Source organism: Miniopterus schreibersii (genome assembly GCF_964146895.1).
Source record: "Miniopterus schreibersii genome assembly, chromosome: 1".
Classification (NCBI taxonomy): domain Eukaryota; kingdom Metazoa; phylum Chordata; class Mammalia; order Chiroptera; family Miniopteridae; genus Miniopterus; species Miniopterus schreibersii.
Window position 1 is genome coordinate 200681565 of NC_138101.1, and position 21660 is coordinate 200703224.

General features: G+C 50.7%; 1 protein-coding gene across 1 annotated transcript in view; it reads right to left on the minus strand.

Annotated features, from left to right (window-relative positions):
• Positions 1–267: 267 nt before the first annotated feature.
• Positions 268–21660, minus strand: part of PPP1R13B (protein phosphatase 1 regulatory subunit 13B) — a 60041-nt gene continuing 38648 nt past the window's right edge. The window contains exons 5-17 of the mRNA XM_081138002.1: positions 17428–17529; positions 15119–15293; positions 14176–14372; positions 11943–12083; positions 10782–10962; positions 7513–7679; positions 6643–7144; positions 4686–5458; positions 4112–4249; positions 3905–4038; positions 2985–3151; positions 1916–2115; positions 268–1288 (exon numbers count right to left, since the gene is read on the minus strand). Coding sequence (XP_080994128.1) covers positions 1247–1288; positions 1916–2115; positions 2985–3151; positions 3905–4038; positions 4112–4249; positions 4686–5458; positions 6643–7144; positions 7513–7679; positions 10782–10962; positions 11943–12083; positions 14176–14372; positions 15119–15293; positions 17428–17529 — 2919 coding nt within the window. The 3' untranslated portion in view covers positions 268–1246. The remainder of the gene's footprint in view (positions 1289–1915; positions 2116–2984; positions 3152–3904; positions 4039–4111; positions 4250–4685; positions 5459–6642; positions 7145–7512; positions 7680–10781; positions 10963–11942; positions 12084–14175; positions 14373–15118; positions 15294–17427; positions 17530–21660) is intronic.

The following is a 21660-nucleotide window of genomic DNA, read 5'->3' on the forward strand; positions in this document are numbered from 1 at the left end:
AGGCCTCGCTTCCATGTGTCCAGATCACTGACCGTCCGCAGCAGTTCTTTTCTGGCCCCAGAAACACGATGCGCAACCACAGTGAGGGACAGGGTTTATTGTGCACATTTACATGGCATCGCAGGTGAGGCGGCGTCTCCCGGCAGAGGCTGCCCCACTGCGTTCGCTGTTCATCACCAAACATGTACAGTCGGTGCTTAAAGGGGGCCAACTACAGCAACGGATCTATACACGCATTTGTACATAAATTATACAGACTCGTACATGGAAAATAAAGCCTAAGGGCCTGGACTTTAATGTGAGAAAAAACATTTCCAATGTCATCCTGGAGTTTCAAATGGTCTCATCAAAAAATACTTTTGGTATAAAAGCCTGTACGCACAGCTGACCTCAGTGGAGGGCCATCGTCTCTTTCCGTCTGGCACTGGGCCGAGGTCCTATATCACGGCTGGCTCCACCCCCTACCCCTCCTGATGTCCCTGTCACTCAAAGGACCAACTGCAGGCTCCCTGGCCTGTGGGCTGCAGGGTTTGACTGCACTTGAACAGTATCTGTGTTGTGTGGGGTAAGAGCCACACCTGGGCAGCGAGAGGCTGAAGAGAAGGCAGTTGTGAGTAAAGGAGGGGACAGCTGTGCACAAGCTCCTGGCTGTGGGTCACTGGACTAAGGGCCCCCATGCCCAGGGAATCAGGAGTCAAGCCCAGCACCATTAGCCAGAACAGGAAGTGGAGCCCCCGTGTCAGGACCACCACTGGACAGGAGTTTCCCCATGGACTCCTTTGGTAATGAAGAAACGGGTGCCGAGGGGCAGGATGGCGGGTTCTGAGACGTCAGTAACGGATGGGCAGGGCGCTAGCGGGAGGGAGTGCCCCTCACAGTGGCTGGGAGTTCCACTGTTGGGGAGGGTGGCACGGAGAATGGGGTGGCCTTGGGGCCAAGTCAGTCAGATCCTTTGTCTGTATTGGCAACCAACCAGGGGTTAAGTCTAGGGCTTCTATTGGCAACAGGCGGTTTAGAAAGCTGGGTATTTATTTGGATTTACAGTAATTGGCAAAATTCAGTCCTCTTGGAGGCAACAGTGGAGACATAGCCTCACCTGGAACCTGCGGGATTTCACATTGTGGGCGCTGTCTGCTGCAGTGAGCACCATTAAAGACACTTCCAACTTCCGCGTCCCAGGCAACAGCAGGGTGACCTCAGTGGCTCCTTGGCAAGGGCCAGCCCCATAGGGTGCTCTGGCAGAGGCTCAGGCAAGCGTTCGCTGTCGGGGCTTGATCCGAGGGTACAGCTGCGAAGCAGTGACAACACATTAGACAAGGAGAGGACACGAGGGGCCAGGTACCAGCTCACCGTCAGCCTCCCAGGAGACCCGCCCTGACGCCCTGAATACCTGCACCAACCCCCACCCTGGTCCATGACCCCTCTCACAGCACTAGGTGTCACCTACAGCACGTCACTGGCTGTACCCCAGGGCAGGTGCCTGGCCAGGAGAGATGTGCATGAATGTTTAGGGAAGCATCGCCAGCCCTGCCACGGGGCTGCTCTGCCACAGGACTGATGTGATCACATGACATAGGTGGCAACCTGCAGGCTTGTGCCCCCACCCCAGTAAGAAAATCTCTGGGCTCCACAGAGTTCTGACGGGTGAGTCTGGGTGCTCGCTGAAGTTCCCCATGAGGAAAACGCACTGAGCGGCCTGGACTGCATGCATGGGCCTCCTCATAGGGTGGCTCCACAAACATGCCCGTTGCAGAGAGAGCTGAGGTGTAGGGAAAGGCAGTCCCCGCCTGCGGTCCCCCAGTAGGACGTGGCCCCACACTCTGCCCAGTGTGCCAACAGCTGACTTACAGACATGCTCGGGAGTGGAGCTGTAGCAGCTGAGTCCGATCCCGGAACGCAAGCTCAGAGCACTCACCCCCAGCAGCGTTTTGGGCACGTAGCCCTCCTGGTCCCCGAGGCGCGCCCACCACCACTCCGTCTCGTTCTCGTCCTTGCGCCTCAGGACGGTGATGGCGTCTCCTTCGTGGAAGGACAGCTCGTCGCTGTTCTGGGCCTCGTAGCCCCACAGGGCATAGACCACTCCCTTGTTCATCACACCCAGCTTCTCCTGCACCCCTGGGACAGGACAGCCAACGGTCAGGTCTCCTCAGAGGGCAGGCTGCCAAGAGCCCCACCGTGGGACCAAACCAGACACACCGCTGCTGTCGGGTGGCCAAGCGATGCCGAGGGCTGAGAGGTAGGAGCCTGGCCCAACTGTTGCCCTTTGCTTATGCCAACTGTCCCTCCTGTGCCCCAGCAGGGGGGCACTGCTGCTGAGGTTCTGAGTCCAGAGACAAAGGTATGTTGTTCTAAAGGCATTTCTTAGGGTGAAACTTACAACTCACATCTAGAACAGACTTCCAGAGGTCGGTGACTAAAGAGGTATAGTGTGACTGCCCTTGGCAGTGAGGGAACAAGTCCATACCCAGAGTCACCTGTGGGGACCCCAAGAAAGGCCCGATATGACCTGGGTACCTTCTTCCTCCCAATGCACCACACGGGCCTCTCGGCTGACCTCTGCCTCTGTACTGGGAGCTGGGGCCTGGCAGGAGGGGCATGTTTCAGGTGATCACTTTGCCACCAGAGTCTAATGTGGGGCTGGTCCCACAGGTTTTCCTCAGGTGTGGAATGGATGGCCTGTAACCGGTTAACCTCATACAGAGATGTTCCAACTCTTGGAAAGACTGACCTGGACGAAGCAGCTTAAGACAGGACAGGCTCCATTCATCAGTGAAGGAACTTGTGTGTTTAGCCACCTGGCACAGAATTCTCCTGCTACACAGACTTTCAGACACGTCTCGGGAGTGAGCCTAAGGGACAGTGTGGCCTCCCTCTACTAGACTTACCAGGCTGCCCTGAACTTAGGCTTGGGCATCTCCCAGCCCAGGGGCAGCACGAGGCGTGTCCCCACTGCAGCCCAGGAGAGGCCCCAGGGCCCCACGTACCGTACAGAAACTGGGAGCACTGGATGTAGCCCTCCTCCATCTCTTCACACTTGTCTGCGGCGGTTTCAATGTCACTGATGGTTGAGGCAAAAATGGCAGCACCACTCTCCACCAGCTGTTTGCAGAGGTGGACGCTGTTGCAAGAGGCGGCGCAGTGCAGTGGCGTCCTGCAAGGGGTGGGAGGTGAAGGTGCTGCCTGGCTTCTGGAGGCGCAGGGCCCTGGGAATGCTGAGCCTCAGTGCCAGCACCTCCTGTGTTATCTTTTTAGTGGTGTGATTTCTACTAACAAACTGTCCTGGACTTAGCATAAACCCCTGAAGCAGGGCAAGGCAGGGCAGGGACTGAGGAATGGCCTATAAGATAGATGCAGACAGCTGCCTGAAGTTGACAATAACAGCTTCGGGAGGCGGGGCTGACATAGCAGCACAGGGTCCTGCAGCAAGGATCCAGCCACTTAAAAATGGACAACAGTGAGTCACAACTGCAGAACGCTTGGCAGGCTTACCATGTTAATAATCAGGTGTACAAAAGCGAACTGCAGCCCTGGCCCATGTGGCACAGTGGGCTGGGCATCTTCTGAGAGGTCGCTGGTTTGATTCCCAGTCAGGGCACATGCCCTGGTTTCGGGCTCCATTCCCAGCAGGGGGTGTGCAGGGGGCAGCCAATCACTGTTTCTCTCTCATCTATGTTTCTCTCTCTCCACCCCCTTCCTCTCTAAAAAAATCAGTAAAAACATTTAAAAAAAAAAAAGGGGCAAACCACAGCTGTGCCTTTAACAATGTCCTCTAGAGAAGAGGGCTGGGGGTATGCCGAGCAGCACAGGACGGAAGACACCGTGGTCCCCTTCACTCCTATACCGCCTCCCCACTCCCTGTGTTCTGACTCCCGGCTTCCCTTCTGCACCACGGGCAGTGGCTCACCAGCCATCGCTGTCAGCAGCATTCACATTGACACCAAAGTCCAGCAGGAACCTCACAATGTGGTGGTGGCCGGCACAGACGGCGTTGTGGAGTGGGGTGATCCCTTCATCATTGGGCTTGCTGGGGTCTTCCACCTGGGACAGAGGGTGTATGAGCTCCGCTCTGCACTTACTGGGGTGTGCAGGGAGGCGGCTCCGCTCAGCTCACCTCGTAGATGATCCTCTGCACCAGGTCAAACTCTCCCTCCAGGGACGCGTCCAGGAGCAGTGCCAGGGGGTTGAAGCGGACACGCAGCCCACGGCCCGAGCGCTCAGAGTTAGGCTTCTTCAGGTTGGTCCGTTTGCTCTGTGAGGAGGAAGCAGATTTATTTTATTTATTATTTATTTATTTATTAAAATAGAGAAAGCAGATTTAAAGATGACCCACCCACGAGCCAGGTGGGTGACATTAGGTTTCTTAACTGCTTCCACCCCTGGAGTGGGCAGCTCCTTCCAACCAGCTCTGCTCCATCAACACTGACCTCCCGCCAGAAGCCTCTGTCTAGAAGGTTCTCCCCCTCCCTCGCTGCCTCCCTCCAAGTTCCAGTGGGAGCTTCCCCTCTTTGCTGGGTCCTCCAGTACTTGTAGCCCTGTACTGTCCTTCAGAGCCCACCTGTGCTGAGCCACTGTCCCCTGGGCCTGACTCACTAAGGGCAGGGACCAGTCTGCCAAGCCCTACCATGCCCAACCCATGGCTGGGTCCTTACAGGCACAGGGTGGCCCTGACCAAGGACCACACCCACCGTAGAGGCTGCCAGCGGCGGCACAACGGGCGGAAGTGATGGGGACACTTGCTCTTCCCCTGGAGAGGGGGCCTCGGCCCCAGGACTGGGGGCCTGCTGCGTGGACGGGGCTGTGGCCACATTGTTGTTGTTGTCCTCGGCAGGCTCCGATGTTTGGTGGATGGTTTGGGGACAGATGAGCCCCTCTGGCTCAGGGGAAGGGAGCTCGTTGTCGTTGGCATCCGAGGCAGGGGTGGGCTCAGCGGGGAGCGGGACTGTGGGCTGGGCTGGGCTGGCCTCCCCCAGGTTCCCATTGGTGTTGGTGTTCCCATTGTCCATGTCGGCCAGGGTGCCTGCGAGGTCCTGTGAAGGGATGGGCTGGTAGAAAGGGGTGCCCTCCATGCCGCCGGCCAGGGTGTTGAAGCGCTGGTAGAGCAGCTTCTGGATGTTGGGCCCTCCGGGGCCCTCAGGCTCTGTGATGGAGCTGCGCTTCTTCAGGGGCCGGGGCGCGTTGGCCAGCTTCCTGCGCAGGGCCTCCAGGTCAGCATCGCTCTGGTAGCGCAGTGGTGAGTGCACGATGGGCGTGAGCTTGGTGGGGCTGAGCGGCCGGGGCAGGCTCTCCATGGTGCCCGTGGTGCCCTCCCCGGGCGGGGCCGGGCTGTCAGGCTCAGGCTCCTTCTCAGCACTTTCGGCCGGTGGCTGGGGCTGCGAGGCGCTTGTGGCCAGTGGCCCATGAAGAAATGGCAGCGGTGACGGGGACGTGGAGCCGGACGGTAAAACGGGTTTCCCATACACTGGAGGAGAGAGGACAGGCCCGTCAGCACCCTGCAGGCTACGGCTGATTGCAGCCCTGGTACAGAGACAGGCGGCTGGTGAACCCTAATTTTTAAAAATGTTATTACTTTTTAATCCTCACCCAGGGACATGCTTTTTAAATTTATTTTTAGAGAGAGAAAGGGGAGGGAGAGAAAAACATCGACATGGGAGAGAAACATCGATCAGCTGCCTCCTGCACACGCCCCAACCGAGGCTTGAACCTGGAACCTGGGGATGTGCCGACTGGGAATCAAACCGCGGCCCTCGGTGAACAGGACAATCCAACCAGCAGGGCTCCACTGCAGGGCAGGGGCCTGGAGTTAAACCCAAATGGGCCTCTGCTCAAGGACCCTCACAGACCCCTACGGAAGACAGCGTATCCAACTTCTCAGTGTTTACCTCTGGGATTCCATAACTAGGGCTTCTATAAATGAACATTTAAAACAGATGCGGACCGACTTCCCCGCCCCAAACAAGCCATCCCTGTTTTTTGGTGAAGGAAAAAGAGGTCCCCTCTGAGCACACATCTGACCCTCGTACTGAGCAGAGGGGAAGGAAGCACAGCTGCCTGAGACGGGAAGGTCCGCCTGCTGGCCTAGGAGCTCTAGAGAAGGGTCAGCCTCTCCCAGGTCACAGGTCAGTGCACTCCCTCTGCCTCGCAGGTCTCTGGGCATGGGGTGCCCAGGCACCCCCAGGAATCCCTCAACTACACGTCTGGAACTTAAGCCCACGGCTTTTCTCCCAAGCGGGCTCTGGTGAAGGCGCCCAAAGCAGCAGACACCCCCTTGCACTGCTGTCCCAGGGGTCCAGCTCTGCAACAGCAAGAGGTGGGGACCAGATCCAGGCAGAGCCCCACAGGCCAGGTCCATGGTGAGTTACTGCACAAGTTACCACGAAGCCAGAGAAAGAGAGGACACTCCAAAACCTCACCCTTCCCAGAGCTGGAGTCCTGAGTGAGGCAGGGAGGTGGGAGCTCAGATGGGAAGTCAGCTGTGATCACCCACCTGCATTTCACCCCCATCTCATGTGACACGCAAGGCCGTGTGAGATGACCAAGTAAACCCTAAAGAGCAAGCGGCCCAACGTAAGAGTGCAGGCTGGCATTTCCTTAAGCAAAAATGTAACTTCCTGGCCCCAAGAGGAGAGCACGAGCCCACTATACCTGCTTTAACCGACTTATTCAGGGCGCCATGTGTGGCTGGCTGGTGGTTCTTGGGTGGCGTGGCCTGCTGGAGGTACATGGAGTAGATGGAGCTTGAATTCACGGTCTGGGGCCCTTTCCTGGGGGACTGTGGCCGCGACCCTTTATCAGCCAGGAAGGGCCTGATGGCCACAGTCAGTGGGAGCTCGGGTTTGGCGTCTCCAGCTGGAAACGCAGGTGGCCCCGCAGGTGGGTACGTGGGACTCGGCGGCACGGAGATCCTCTGCTGGATCTGCTGGGAGGAGCCCGGAGGATGGGTACCGCCCACGGAGGGCAGTGGGCCAGGCTTCTGCCGACTGGACAGGCCTGCGCTGGGCCTGGGCAAGCTGCCCTCCTTCCTCCTTTCCAGGGAGTTTGTCGAGCCTGGACCCACAGGTGCAGGACTTGGGTATGTCCCGTAGCTTGGAGGCAGCGGCTTGCCGACACCAGGGACGGGGGGTGGCATTTTACCCATCTCGATGCCCTAAATTTGGATGTTAAGAAAAGCAAAGACATCCTCTGAAAAGTTAAGCAGATTCCCATTCACAGCTTCATGAGAATACAAAGTAGGACTTATAATCCTTCAAATCGGCTGTGGGCAGGCACAGGGCTCCCTGGGGATCAAGCACAGTGGGGCTATCAACTGTCTGGGATAGAATCACCTTGACTGAAGACCTTGACGTTGGCACATTGTGCGGGTGCCTAGGGCCATGAACTCCTTCAGACTGGGTATAATTTGGACACTAATGAGAGTAATTTGCCTCATGACACCTGCTACCCTTGAAGACGGGGGTGGAACAGTGACAGGTTAGGAGCTTGTCTGAGTCCCAGGGATCGCAACACACAGCCTACCAGCTTCTCCATGGCTCCCAGCGCTGACAGGGGCACCGGCTGGCTGGAGACTGTCCCCTGCTTAAGGGGCCCCTCCATGCCCGAATCCTTCCAGTCCACACTGGCGATTGGCGTTTTCACTGAAGAGCTCACATTCTGTTTCAGTGTTGGCCAGTTTCCATCATTAGCTTGAAAAGAACATAGAGTTTAAGTAAATTTTTCTTTAAATTAGATGAGCTAGCATAAGAGTAACCCCATCAGAAATCACTTTTGGTGACCTCATATTCTGCTTGAGCCGCTGACCACCCCTCCCGCACACCAGCTTGCACACGGCAGGACCGAGGGCGGCCTCTGCTGGCCAGGCCTCACCAGCGCCCGTGTGGCTCTCAGTGAGCAAACTCCAGAGAAGACCCAGACAGCCAGGGACGTCCTTAGCCCTCATTTAAATACAGGCCAAACCCATTACATCAACACTAATAAACAAAACAAGCACTGGTACTTCCTGTTCAAACACTACGTGAAATACATTTACATACAGCAATAGAAATTTTTCTTTTGACTGCGTAACAGGTTTGATCTGTACTGCTTCCAGTGTTAAAAGAAAAATTCAACTTCCATCTGTTAGGAATTTCTATGATCTAAGATAACGCGTGACCGCAGGCGGCCATGCTGCCCCGCTGATTGGAGAGGCAGGCCACATTCCACGGCAGTGATCAGAAAGCAGCCAAGCCCAAGTTTTCAGAAAGGCACAGAGAAGCTACGTTTTACAGAGCATTTTCCAAACTAAAAAGGGTCCCCAGCTCACTCATATCGGGTGGGCCAGGTTCCAGCTCTGACTCCGGTGCATCTCTCTCTGCACAGGGGCTGCATTGGATGAAGTGGGAATGCCCCAGCCCTCGGCTATATGGGGGGGGGGGGGTAAGAGAGCCACAGGGACTGTCTAGGCCCTGACAAGAGTACACCCTCCTCCCTTGTCCCTCCAGCCAGCGCAGCAGGTGGGCACGACTGAGGAGCAGTAGGGAACTCTCTTCCTCGCCATGACAGCATGGAAGCCAAAGCCTGTGACTCTCAGGCAGGACCACTGGCTCTCACAGCGCTCTGGGCAGAACTGGGCAGACCTGAGGCCACACCATGTGCTGGAGGAGCTGAGCCTCTGCGCGCCTGGCTGGGCCCTGTCGGCTGCAGCCGACTAGTGCCACACCCCTCCTGCAGCAGCACTGCCACCCCTGCACCCCCCCACCACTGCTATGTTACTGCCCTGCTGGAAATAACCCTGGCTCCAGGCGGCAGGGCTCCACAAGGCTGTAGACACTCTGCAAGGGCCCTGCTGAGGCAGTCTAGGCCCCAAGTCACCATGCTTCGTGTGGCCGTCAGCCTACTCCAGGCCAGAGTGCTTTTCTTTCTTCACCCTATACCTGAGGCGAGGGCCAGAACAACAGCTTCACAGGGAGGCTCTGAGGTGAAAGCTCGGTTGATGGGAAAGAGTCCCCTGCACTCTCTGGCCACGGGCATGGACTTCGCCTGTCCTCTCTTGAGGTCATGGGGAATGTGGCTATCCAGCAGCTCCTGAAATCCCATTACAACCAGAGATTTTATGGAAACCGGCCACAGAAGAACTAAGAAGGGACTAGGAACTTACTTTCTTCAGTATGAGGCAGAAGGTATAGAAGGAAGATGATTTATTATAAAAGGACAGTTATCTTCAAGTATGACGGGAAATTCTTGTACTGAAGATAAAATGAAAAGCCTCACAATGAACTTAGGAAATCATCTTAATTTGGTAAAAAGAAAACCCTGCTGTGCCAGCTTCACTCAAACCCTTACTGAGTATGACCTGGTGCGAGGCCAGCCCAAACCTCACGCCTGTCGCTGAAGGAAGGGACAGACTATGTTTACGTGGCATCTCTAAGTCTAGATGCAATGAGCAGACCTTTCTCAGATTGGAAAGAGAGCGGTTGTCGGCTGAGCCGTATTAAGAAGGACAGAGCCCCCTCCAGGCCTGCTGCCAATGTATGGTTTGTCAGTTGGTCTGCAGTGTGTCGTGCGGAGCCCCAGTCAGGCCCAATGTAGAGGTCAGACACTGTCCATGAGCAGGTCACTCTGGGCCTACTGTGGCCATCTGTGGGAGCCAGGACCAGAACAGCCACAGCATGGGTTAGTGTCCCCACTGAGGAGATTTCTTTCCCCATGTCCACAGCTGGGCCAAGATTCTGCCACGTGTGGGGTGGCCCAGGTGTCCTGTGCTATCACCTTGCAGCACAGTGGAGGGACCAAGGACACAGTCTTGGGGCCCTGTGAGGTTGTCTTCTCTTTGCACCCCTGAGAGGGGCCTAGCACACTCCTACAGAGAAGAGGGTGTGGGGGATGTGCCCAGCTGGGAAGGGTTAACAAAGAGGGTGGCACAGGAGAGGAGCGCTGAGCTAACTTAGCTGCTAATGCAAACAGGCGAGTAACTGCTCCCATTGCAGAATGGTTCAAACTATAAATAACATCTTATCCAGGAAGGCTGCACTTAGAGGCTCATGCAGACCAGACAGCCTGTACGCTGCAGACACTCGGCAGAGAGCTGAGGCTGGGACACCTCCTCCCTCGGGGTCAGACCAAGCCCGAGCCCCACAGCAGGAGCAGCAGAGGTGGCTGTTTCAGAGCAGGTGCCGGCAAGAAAACATGAAGCCAGCAAACAAAAGACTACACAAGCCTACTGACAATCCTAAAAACGTCCTACACACAGGCCTGACACAGGCCAGTCTGCAGGACTGTGAGTGAAGGGATGCTGCAGTGTTCAGACCTGCACTCCGTGGGGAGGGTTTTCAGGCACTGCGTCCACCCCAGTCACAAGGACAGTCCTCCTGCAAAGGAGCACTGGCTCTCGTGCATTGGTTTAGGGCCAGCTGCTTTCCTCCGAGGAAGGAGGCCAGAGTCTCCATGGAGAGGCCACCGCCCTTGGCCAGGAAGCAGGGGCACCCAGGCCCTCCATCAGGACAGCTGTGCACAGCATGGTGCTGGGGCCCAGGCTGGTCACACCACATGCTTCAGTGGCCAAGGGCCAAAGTGGTGGTCTGTGGACTTTTTGACTGATTAAGGCCACGCTGAGTGGGGAAAGGAGAGACCAGTCAGAGTGCTTTGTTTATGGGATGGTCACTATGATAGAACACAGCTCCCAAAGGTGCCCCAGATGACAGGGTGCCTCAGGGGAGACTGAGGGTGCACACAGCGGTCCTCTCCGAGGACGCTGCTCCCACGGCTCTCCTTCCCGCTCTCTCCCCCAGGAAGAGGGCCCGGCCACTTACCAGGTTTGGACCTTCCATGGGCAGCCCCTGAAGCCACAGTGAGAGACTGGGGCTTTATGGGGTCCCCCGGGGCTGGGTAGCTGCCAGCACTGGGGACCTGGATGTAAGGTCCCACAGCAGCAACCCTGCCAGGTGTGCTCAGTGGTGACTGTGGCGATGACGCGCCATTCACACGGCTCAGCTGCAAAACGGGAAGAAATGAGAGTTAACATTCTCCTAGGTTTGAGCTGCTCACTCACTAATTTGAACCGAGGTGGTTCCATCAACCTGGAACATGAGTGTATAGGAGGGGCGAGACTTCAAGGAGGGCCTCGAGCCCAGCTGGACGTGGCTCAGCGGTGAGCGTCGACCTAGGATCCAGGCACTCAGGGTTCGATTCCCAGTCAGGGCACATGCCTAGGTTACGGGCTCGATCCCCAGTTGGGGGCCCGCAGAAGGTAGCCAATCAATGACTCTCTCATCATTGATGTTTCTTTTTTTGTTTTTTTAAAAAAAATATATCTTTATTGATTTCAGAGAGAGGAAAGGAGAGGGAGAGAGAGAGACAGAAACATCAATGATGAGAGAGTCGTTGATCGAGCCCACAACCCGGGCATGTGCCCTGACCGGGAATCGAACCCCGATTGCCTGGATCCTAGGTCGACGCTCAACCGCTGAGCCACGCCCGGCTGGGCTCTCATCATTGATGTTTCTCTCTCTCTCTCCCCCTCTCCTTTCCTCTCTCTGAAATCAATAAAGGTATCTTTTTAAAAAAAGGAGGGCCTCGACCCACAGTCCCTATGAGTGATCCTCTCTGATAACATCTATAATCTGGGAGCTACATACACAACAGGACTGCTTCCCAGGACACCTCCACCTATGTAACCCTCTCACTTGGGGGACATTCTCCTCCCACAGTGGAGAAGGGACAGCCTACAGAGCAGACAGAAGGCGAGGGCAGCCCAGGGCTCCCACAGGGTGGGGTTCTGACTCCATGCACCAGAAAACAGATGCCTCTTTGGGAAAGAGAACTTCCTTCTACTGCCTATTTTATGGTTTATGGCCAATTTATGTTTTACCACCTGGGTAGATAGGGAAGTGCCATTATGGTGAAGATGTGTAATTTTGGGTTGAACCATCTGTAGTAGCTTATCTCACAGAAACACGTTCTTTCCCACGTGCCTGGATTTTCTTCCCATACAGACGCTCACGCAGCTCGCCAATACGCTTGTCCATCATAGCCACCTCCATGTTGCGCTTATTTAAAAGTTCCTTCTGCTGCTGGAGTTTTGAATTCTGTTCTTGGTTAAGCTGGTTACGAATCTGCAAAATAGAAAACACAACTTTTATGATTTGCATTAATTAAACGGTGAAACTGTCATTGCCTGGGAGATTAAAAACAAAGAAAAAGTTCCCTGGCCAGTTCCGCTCAGTGGTTAGAGAGTTGGCCCATGGAATGAAGGGTCCTGGGTTCAATTCTAGCCAAGGGTACGTACCTTGATTGCAGGCTCAGGGCAAAGGACATGTGTGGGAGGCAATCAATTGATGTCTCTCTCACATTGATGTTTCTCCCCCCCCCCTGAAAAGCAATGAAAAAACATCCTCAGGTGAGGATTAAAAAAATAAAAATAAATAAAGTAACTGAGTTCCTATGTGTATCAACATATGCGCATTGTTGCCTGTGCACTAAACATTTACAGGTACAGCACAGATAAAGCAGAAGGACTTCTTATGGAACCAAAACAGAGCAAACCTCTGCAACACATGCCCTCCTCTAAGTGCACAGAATGATGGGACCAGTGATGACCGTGGGGACCATGACTGTCGTCCTTGGGAATGGCACTTTAGTGACAAGTGCCCTGAACGTGTCCTCTAGGGACCTAAGGAGAGGCGTCTGCTCCACCCCACACAGTCCACTGAATGAGGCACCTCACTGCAGAGGCGGCGGGAAATTCACAAAGGGTGGCCTACACCACCCAACGATGTTCTGTTATTTTAGTGAGTTGCAGACAGCACTGTAGAAAAATGAGAGACTGGAAAACAGGGCGGTGCTCACAAAATACAAGTCCTGTCATGCTCAACTCCACATGCACATGGGCACCAACACACACACACACACACACACACACACACACACACACACACAGCATGTGTGTACTAGACAGGGAACATGCTTCTTAACCTAGACTTGCAGTAAACAAGTTGGAAATAAACAAATATAAATATAGTCCATTCATCACATCTCACCAAAAAAATCCTTAAAACCCTCCACTTTTAACAACTGCTTAAAATGTTGAAAGTCATAAATTTTTATATTTTATGTTAGGGAACTTAACAGCAACAAAAAGTGATTTTACTCTCTGTAATTAAATGTTCTCATTTCATAAAATGATATTTTTCTACCAAGTGCTAACAAAATTGCAAAACTTGCTTCTGGCTTGAACTGCTAACAAAATTGCAAAACTTGCTTCTGGCTTCAAACAGGACCTGCTGACGCCGGAGAAATGGAAGTCTAGAGGACTCCAATGGCCTGAATGTCTGTGTCCTAAAATTTACATGTTGAAGCCTCACCCTCAGTGGTACTTGGAGGTGAGGCCTTTGGGAGGTAATGTGACTCAGATGAGGTCGTGAGGATGGAACCCCGTGATGGGGCTCTTCTGTAAGTGTCCTTATAAGAAGAGGGAGAGAGATGGGAGCTGGGAGGACACAGAGAAGGTAGCTATCTACAAGCCAGGAAGCAGACCCCTCCACAAACCGAACCTGCCAGCACCTGATCTTGGACTTCTGGCCTCCAGGACTGTGAGACACAAGTGTCTGTAGTTGAGTGCCAAAGTCTATAGTATTTTGTTTCAGCAGGTCAAGCTGAGACAAGGATTGAACAACAGAGGAGTTTACACAGACACCTTAAAGACCACCTAAAGCTTAACTCTTTACTAGTTCATTACATTGCCAGTTAAATTCTACACTGAACCTTTGTACTGAAAACGCTACGTGGCAGACACCAGTCACAAAGAAAGACACACTGCATGAACCTGTACATGTGAAGTACCCAAAACAGGCAAAGCTACAGAGGCAGAGAGAAGATCTGTGACTGCTCAGGGCTGGGGGACAGGGCTTCTGAGGGGATGGCTAAAAGGTGTGCAGTTTCTGTTGGGGGTGAAGATGTCCTATAACTGACTGTGGTGGCAGGTGCAGAACTCTGTGAAGTTGCTAAAAACCACTAAATTGTACTTCATATAGGTAAACTGTATGTGATATGAATTACATCTCAAAGCTGTTTTAAAGATTCCTTTGCACTGACTACATCTGTGTTGCTATTATGTTAGAATCCGTTAGCTTGTCCCCAACACCCAAGGTTTCCAATCCACATGGGGATTGGGCTGTTTCACTACACCCACTCCCAGACTTGCGTTACCTGCAGCTCCTGGTACAGCCTTTTCAACTCCACGGCCGCCGGGCCTGTGAGCTTGCCGTTGTAAGGCTGGAGCCCATTCAGCTTTCCCTTCTTCAGATCCTCCAGCTGCTGGCTGAGCTGATCGACTCTCAGGATGGCCGTCTGCACCTCCTGCTTCTTTTCCTGGAACATGGCGCTGAATCTCTCTATCTCAGCAGCTGCAAGTTCCCACCAAGAAAGAAAACATCACTCAGCTGACATTCTTTCTTTTATGGTGTTTCGCTGTTTGTGTTTGGCGATGTCTTCTTCACGTCTAGACATTTAACTCAACTCCAGCATCATCTATGGCCAGACTCTGGAGAGAAGACTGTGACATGCATAATCCAAGACACATTTCAACAGTCCTTGGGACACAGGGTGTGACTGCTCATGTGGCAAACAATTATATTTCACTCATTAGTGGATATTCTTTAATCAGGGCAATCAGTCCAAAAGCAAGCTTGGCCCCGGTCAGGGGGCATGCAAGGCAACCAATCAATGTGTCTCTCTCTCTCCCCCTCCCCCCTTCCACTCTAAAAATCAATGGAAAAAATATCCTCTGGTTGGGATTAACAACAACAACAACAAAGTGAGCATTTGTACAGTTTATCTTAATACACAGATACAATTTAAGCTGTTTAATTACAATAGACCCTCATGACGAGTTGGGTCCCAGTGCAGAGGGCAAGTGGCCATCACAAATGTCGCAGGAGGACCTTCCTACTGCACTGATGTGGCTGAGAGACCTAAAATCACTTACCCCAGCCGGCCCACCCTTTCCCACCCAGGGGACAGAGCGAAGCCTCAGTGCACATTCCACACCAGGTCTGACATGATATGTGACTAAAAGTGTGTGGAAGCTGGACTCCATTCCACTTCCCCTGTGCCTGGTGAGTAAGGGAGCGAGTGGGCCATGGTCACGTACACAGATTGCCGTTCATGATCTTGCTGTAGTCCACTTGTCCTCGCATGGCACGGATTTTCTTCAGCTTGTTTTCCTGGGCTTCAACCCGTTCTTTCAATTTCTGAAGCTTCTCGTTTTCAGAAATAGACTGCTGCTGATGGCGCTCCTGCTGCTTTAGGAAATGTAAACGCTGCTCCTGACAAAAGAGGGAAATAGCTAACGTTGAAAACGGCAGTGCACCATTTCTTTTATACACGAAAAACTGGGGTGGATTCCCCAGTATCACCTATCTTAATATGAAAGAAATGAGCAAGGAATAGAGCACATATCAGACCACACACACTGACATGACCGCACAGGAGGAAGTGGGAAGAGTCTGAGATTTTCACAAGTGGACTTTTCTCTGTACACTGATCCAGATAATTCAGCAATGCCAATGCTCCTGCAGAAAACCTCCTGCAGGAGTGGGCAAGCCTGGACTTCACAGGCACTAACTACACCATCTCATCTCATCCTGTCTGTGAAGCCCAGCCAGCTTCCTGCTGCTGCAACACAGCCTCCATGGGCCCCTTATTTAATCTAAAGGAAGTGAGCACTGACCGGCAGGGGACTTCCTACTGGAAAGGGATAAGGTGATCAGTAAGGAGATAAACCTCTAGTTTGCTAAGTGACATCCAACAGTCCAGGGAGTGTCTGTTGGCTTTAGGATTAGTGTCTTCAAAACTAAATGAAACATTTTATAGTCAAAACAAAAACAGGACAATCCTAAAGTAAAAATATATGCACTACTCTTCAGTTTCTTCTGCTATTAACATGAACACACACCTTAAAGATTCTAGTCAGCGTTAATCTTCATGGTCCCATATGTTTGCATAAAGACTGCCTGTGTGATGCAGCCATTATACTCTGCCCTCCAAAGGAAGGTGAATGAGATCAGCGTGCACTTGTGGTTCATACTCCTGAAATAGCTGAGAACTTTCCTAACAGTCATACTTTTAGATCAATGTTTGGAAAGGAAATAAAAAGCAGAATTAGAAAATATTACAATTACAACATAATACTATGTACATTTCATCTTAAAAATCTTATTAAATGGGATGAAATGCTTTCAGATTTATTTAACTTCTAATTGTTTTTTTATTCTTGTAAATCCAATAAACTCTGTGCGACAATTTTTAAGAACAAGTCCAGCTTAACCTATTATTTACATGAAAGTGGACAGTACAACAAGTTACATGGTCATTTGATACATGAAAAAAGTTGGACTGGACATTCAGGTATTAAGAAAATCTACAGGTTTCACTTATATGTGGAACCTAAGAAACAATAAACAAACAGAAAACAGACTAACAGACACTGAGAACAGACTGATGTTGCCAGATGAGAGGGGTTGGAGGGCTGGGTGAAAGAGGTGAAGGATTAAGATGTACAAGCTGATAGTTACAGAAAAGACACAGGGATGTCAAATACAGCACAGGGAATAGAGTCAATAATATTGTAATAACCCAGGTGGGTACTAGACTTTTTGGGGATCAATTCATAGGTTATATAAACATCTAACTACTATGCTTGTACACCTGAAATTAATATAATATTGTTCGTCAACAGTAATTGAAAAATAAAATAAATAAATGAAAGAAACTTCCTGGACAGAGAGAGCAGTAAGAGCCGGGGCAGCAATGGCTGCAGGCTCTCTTACAGCAGCTCAGGACATTAAAGATCATCATTATATGAGCTGTTTCCAGATGGCACAGATGATAAGTCTATTTTTTATTTTTAGTCCATGACTAAACCATTGTTTAAAAATTTTTAAAATCCTACTGTTACAGTCTCAACAACACATGTAGAACTTGTATCTGTAGTGGGGGCTCACTATGAACCAAGCACGTTCCGCATGGAGTGGTGTCAGTTAGGGACGTGTCTCTGTCTTGGGGGCCCGTGACCAGCACCTTCGTCAAGGACCACGGGGTTCCTTCCGCTAGAACACTAATGCCGACTGCACCAGCAGAGAGTGGGTGCGGAGGAAAAGACGTGACAAGGAAAAACACCCTTTCTTCCCAAATTTTATCTACAATGGGGTAGGTGACCGCTTCCTGCTGTGTGTGCGTGTGCAGGTCAAGGGCCAGGCGCTCCTGCCCTGGCACCTTCCCACTTCTGGAAGCCACAGCATGTGCTCATCACCAAGGAGGAGACGATGGGAGGGACGAGGTGCTTAAGACTCTGTGGCCCGGTCCTGTTGACAAGAGTTACCCAGGAGTGTGCTAACCTGAAGGAACACCTGGAGAACAGGCTTATTGAGCGTTTCCTCACCTCTGCTTTTATAAACCTACCTTGGCGACCAACATCTGCTGCTGGTTTTCAATTTGCTGTTGCTGCCTGGCTGCCATGTCTTGGAGCTCTGAGAGGGTCAGCTCCACACGGGGATGCCCTACCTGGAGAGAAGAGAACATGCTGAAGCTGGGAGGCATTTGTCTGCATGACCGATTTCCCTGGTGCTGGAAACACATCAGGGAAGTCAGGAGAGTACAAATTAGTCTGTTTTCTCATAAGAACCTTCTTAATTGTTGAGTGCTTTTATTAAATATAGAATGGTCTCTAAAAACTAAATATATATAAAGGATTATAAAATACAAATACCTCATTTAAAACACATATATATGGCCTCCACCAAGGACTGACAAGTTAGTGACAAAATTAATAATGGGAAATGAATACAAGAAGGTAATACCGCCCAGTCCAGCGTGGCTCAGAGGTTGAGCATTGACCTAGGATCCACAAGATCGCAGTTCGATTCCCGGTCAGGGCACATGCCCGGGTTTCGGGCTTGATCCCCAGTCGGGGGCGTGCAGGAGGCAGCTGATCAATGACTCTCTCTCATCATTGATGTTTCTCTCTCTCCCTCTCCCTTCCTCTCTCTGAAATCAATAAAGATATTAAGAAAAAAAGAAGGTAGCACGGAGAGAAGTGGTCACTAATGGGATCTGAAAGCATGTTCCCATTCTCTGTTAATGAAAATAATAAAATCAAGCATTTTTACAGGGCTTACCTTGTGCTTTCAACTGAACTGTGCATTTGCCATTTATGAACTCGTTTAAGCCTCACATGACACTATCAGGTAGGTACTACTATATCCCCACTCTACAGATGAAAAAACAGGCACAGAAGTTCAGATAACCAGCCAAGGTCAGATGACTCCCACGTCAGAGCAGGATGCAGTCCTTGTTCTGGATGGTGAGGTATAGCACACTCCTGTGCATGCACTGCTGTGCCAGATAGGAAGGGACGTGTGGAGGGCCCGGAGCTGAACAAAGGAGTGGGCTCTGATTCTGGCCAGGCCTGCATTCCCCAACCCCTCTGCACTGCTAACCACGCAGGCACACCACCCTGCCTCAGCTCTCCACTTTCTACTTCTGAGCCCACCTGTGAGCACAGATGCACCCCATTGTATTCCTAACAGAGCTCCCAGCCCTGTCCTCTGGCTCCAGTCTCCCCCAGCCTTAGTGTTCAAGCACGTTCCTGACTCTTGGACAATGGCATCAGGATTTGTTCAGTCATAGCTGGAACCCCCGTTCTGCTTGTCTAAGATCCTGAGCAAGCAAAATGGATCAAGTCCCTTTTCAAAACTAGATACTATAAAGAGCCAAGTTTACAATATCTAGTAAACTTCTATTTGAAAATAAATTTGTTTATTCTACCAAAAAATGCCTGCCAAAGTCATCAAAAATTCCTGAAATTTCTGCTTTAACACTAATAAACAGTTGCTAATTTCTACCTACTGAGATGTTCCAATCACAACGAAAGGTATTTTTGGAAACCTTCAGAACTTTTACTCCTTAAAAACTATGTCCATTCAACAAATCTTTCCGCTTACATTAATTTCATAACTTAAAGAAAAAACAAATAAAAAACAATCTCTTTTGTCTCCTCTCCCCACCAGTGGCTTAGAATAACTATGTAAAGAGGCCAGAAGAATCCAGCTGTTCAGTGTTGATAGTCACACCTGTGAATGAGACAGAGCCCTGCATGTGCTGTGTTGTCTGAATATTTCTAACTACAAAACTAAGATGTACTAGGCTGTCATAAGTAGTGCAGGTATTATATCTTATGTACATAATAAAAATTTTATTGGAAGTAGATCTGACATACAGAAAACTATAAATCACAGTGCAGAGAGTTCAATGAAATATTTCAAAGTAACACACCTGTGTAATTTAACTGTGTATGTTTTTTAAAAAGTGTTTCATTTTTTATAGTTCTTTTTTTAAAAAAAGGTTTTTTTATTGATTTCAGAGAGAGGAAGGGAGAGGGAGAGAGAGAAATATCAATGATGAGAGTCATTGGTCAGCTGCCTCCTGCACACCCCCTACTGAGGATCAAGCCAGCAACCAGAGCATCTGCCCTGACTGGGAATCCAACTGTGACCTGGTTCATGGGTCGACGCTCAACCACTGAGCCACACCGACTGGGCTAACTGTGTTTTAAGTGGGTTATAAAAACACAAGCCACCATAAACTAGTAAGTCAACAAATATGCAACACTTTACATTTTAGTACATATTCCTTCCTTTAATTGTTCAATGTAAAAATTTACCAAAAAGAAGCACCTTCTCAGAGTTTAAGAAAACAAAAACCTTTGATGCAAATCCGATGCTTTTGTGATGGGCCTATCACAGAAACTAGGCCCCATATCTTCAATTTTAAATTCTCAACATGAACCCAACTTACTCACACAAACCTATGACCTAGTTTGCTCACCTATTTCTTTTCACTGTATCTAACAGGAAGAAGTAAAATCCTGTTCCCTCGGGCACACTGAGTCCCTCATTACAGGAGAGTGACCTGGTGAGTTTGAGTCCAGGTCCCACGGAGGACAAGCTACTCCCAGGGCCAGTAAATTAGTAGAAAAGTTCTCCTGGTGACAGCCGGCAGCCTTTTCCGAACACGGGCTCAGAGAAGAGGAAATATCATGCCAGCCCTCCTCGGGCTCCAGCATCCTGCCCGCAGGGCTCAGGGTCCCCCCTCAGGCCAGTGTTCTAGAACCCTAGGTCCCAGGGAGAGGACTGATGCTCTCCAGCCTCACTCTGATAGCACCCATTTTCCAGGATGAACACAGTCCACTCAACTCTAGGTCTAACTAACTCCCCTTACTCCAGAGCACAGAATCGCCTCCCATAATCACTTATCTGGTCAAACTGTCCCCTTCTTTCTCCAAACTTCCACCAATCTACTTGTGGAAATGCAAAGAGACTTTATCCCTCTCACAATATTTTTACATACAAAATACTAACCTGACAGAAACCACATCAGGAGACTTCCAGACTCTCCACAGGCCCTAGCTCATTGGGCACCCACAGCACCTGGCCCTTTGCCGGGCGACAGCCTCCAATCAATGATCAATGATCAATGATCAATGTTTGTTGAATGGATTTACAAGTGACCCAATACTTCCTTATCCTTCCGCATGCCCGGATCACTCCAATGTGGGTAGCCTCTTTTTAAACTCAGCCACCACCCCAACTGAGAAACAGGACATTTCCATCATCCCAGAAAGTGTCCCACTGTGCTCCCCTCAACCACTGATCCGTGTGGGTTGTTGCTCTGCCATGATGGCCCAGCTCCATTTTCTCTGGATTCCATGTTGACGGGGCCCTAGGGTGTGCTCTTTGTGTTCAGCTTCTTTCACGTGCCACGGCGTTTTAGAGGTTTGCCCATGTTGTTCCACACACAATATTCCTTCCTACACGCAGAGCAACACTCAGGTGTGTGGACAGCCCACATTTTGTTTATCCATTCATCTGCTCAGGACATCTGGGCTGTTTCCACTCTTTGGTATGACGAATAAAGCATCTTGAACATCCACGCACCAGGATTCATGTGGGCGAGTGTCTGGTTTCTTCTGGGTGACCCGTGTTAGGAAGTGGAGCAGGCGGGTTGTGTGATGGGCGTACAGAGCCTGCCAGACTGTGTTCCAAGGTGAAGGTCACTTCACACTCCCACGAGCAACCCGACAGTCCTGGCTAATCCACATATTGCCAACACCTGTTCAAATTTAATTATTCTCTTTTTAAGTAAAATGTTAAGCTATTGGCAAAGAGAGGATTCCATGTAAATCGTATTTCGATAACGAAAAAAACACAAAATGTCCATAAGTAAGCTATCAACTTCAAACGTACCATGATTAGATTTTCAATAAATAAGCTACACCCATGACTTGCTGAAAGTTAGATATGGACAGGAGGCCTGTTCCCAGGTTAGTGTCTCATTTGTACTAATTATGTGTGTGAATCATGAGTCATAGAGCCAACAAAATAAAGCATGTTTGAAAAACAGGTGATAAGAACTAGATTTTTTTGAGGTACTAAGAAACACCTCACTTGATAATTAGGGTCGAAAACTTCAGATCACAAGCCAGTTGGTGACACGGCCTTAATCAAATGTATTTTTGTCTCCTCGGGTAATGTTTTAAATATAATCTGAAACTGGTGGTACAGCATTTTAGCTATTAAACAACAGTCTCTCAGAACAACCCACAGTAGACAATTATGCAGCATACACACACATCTC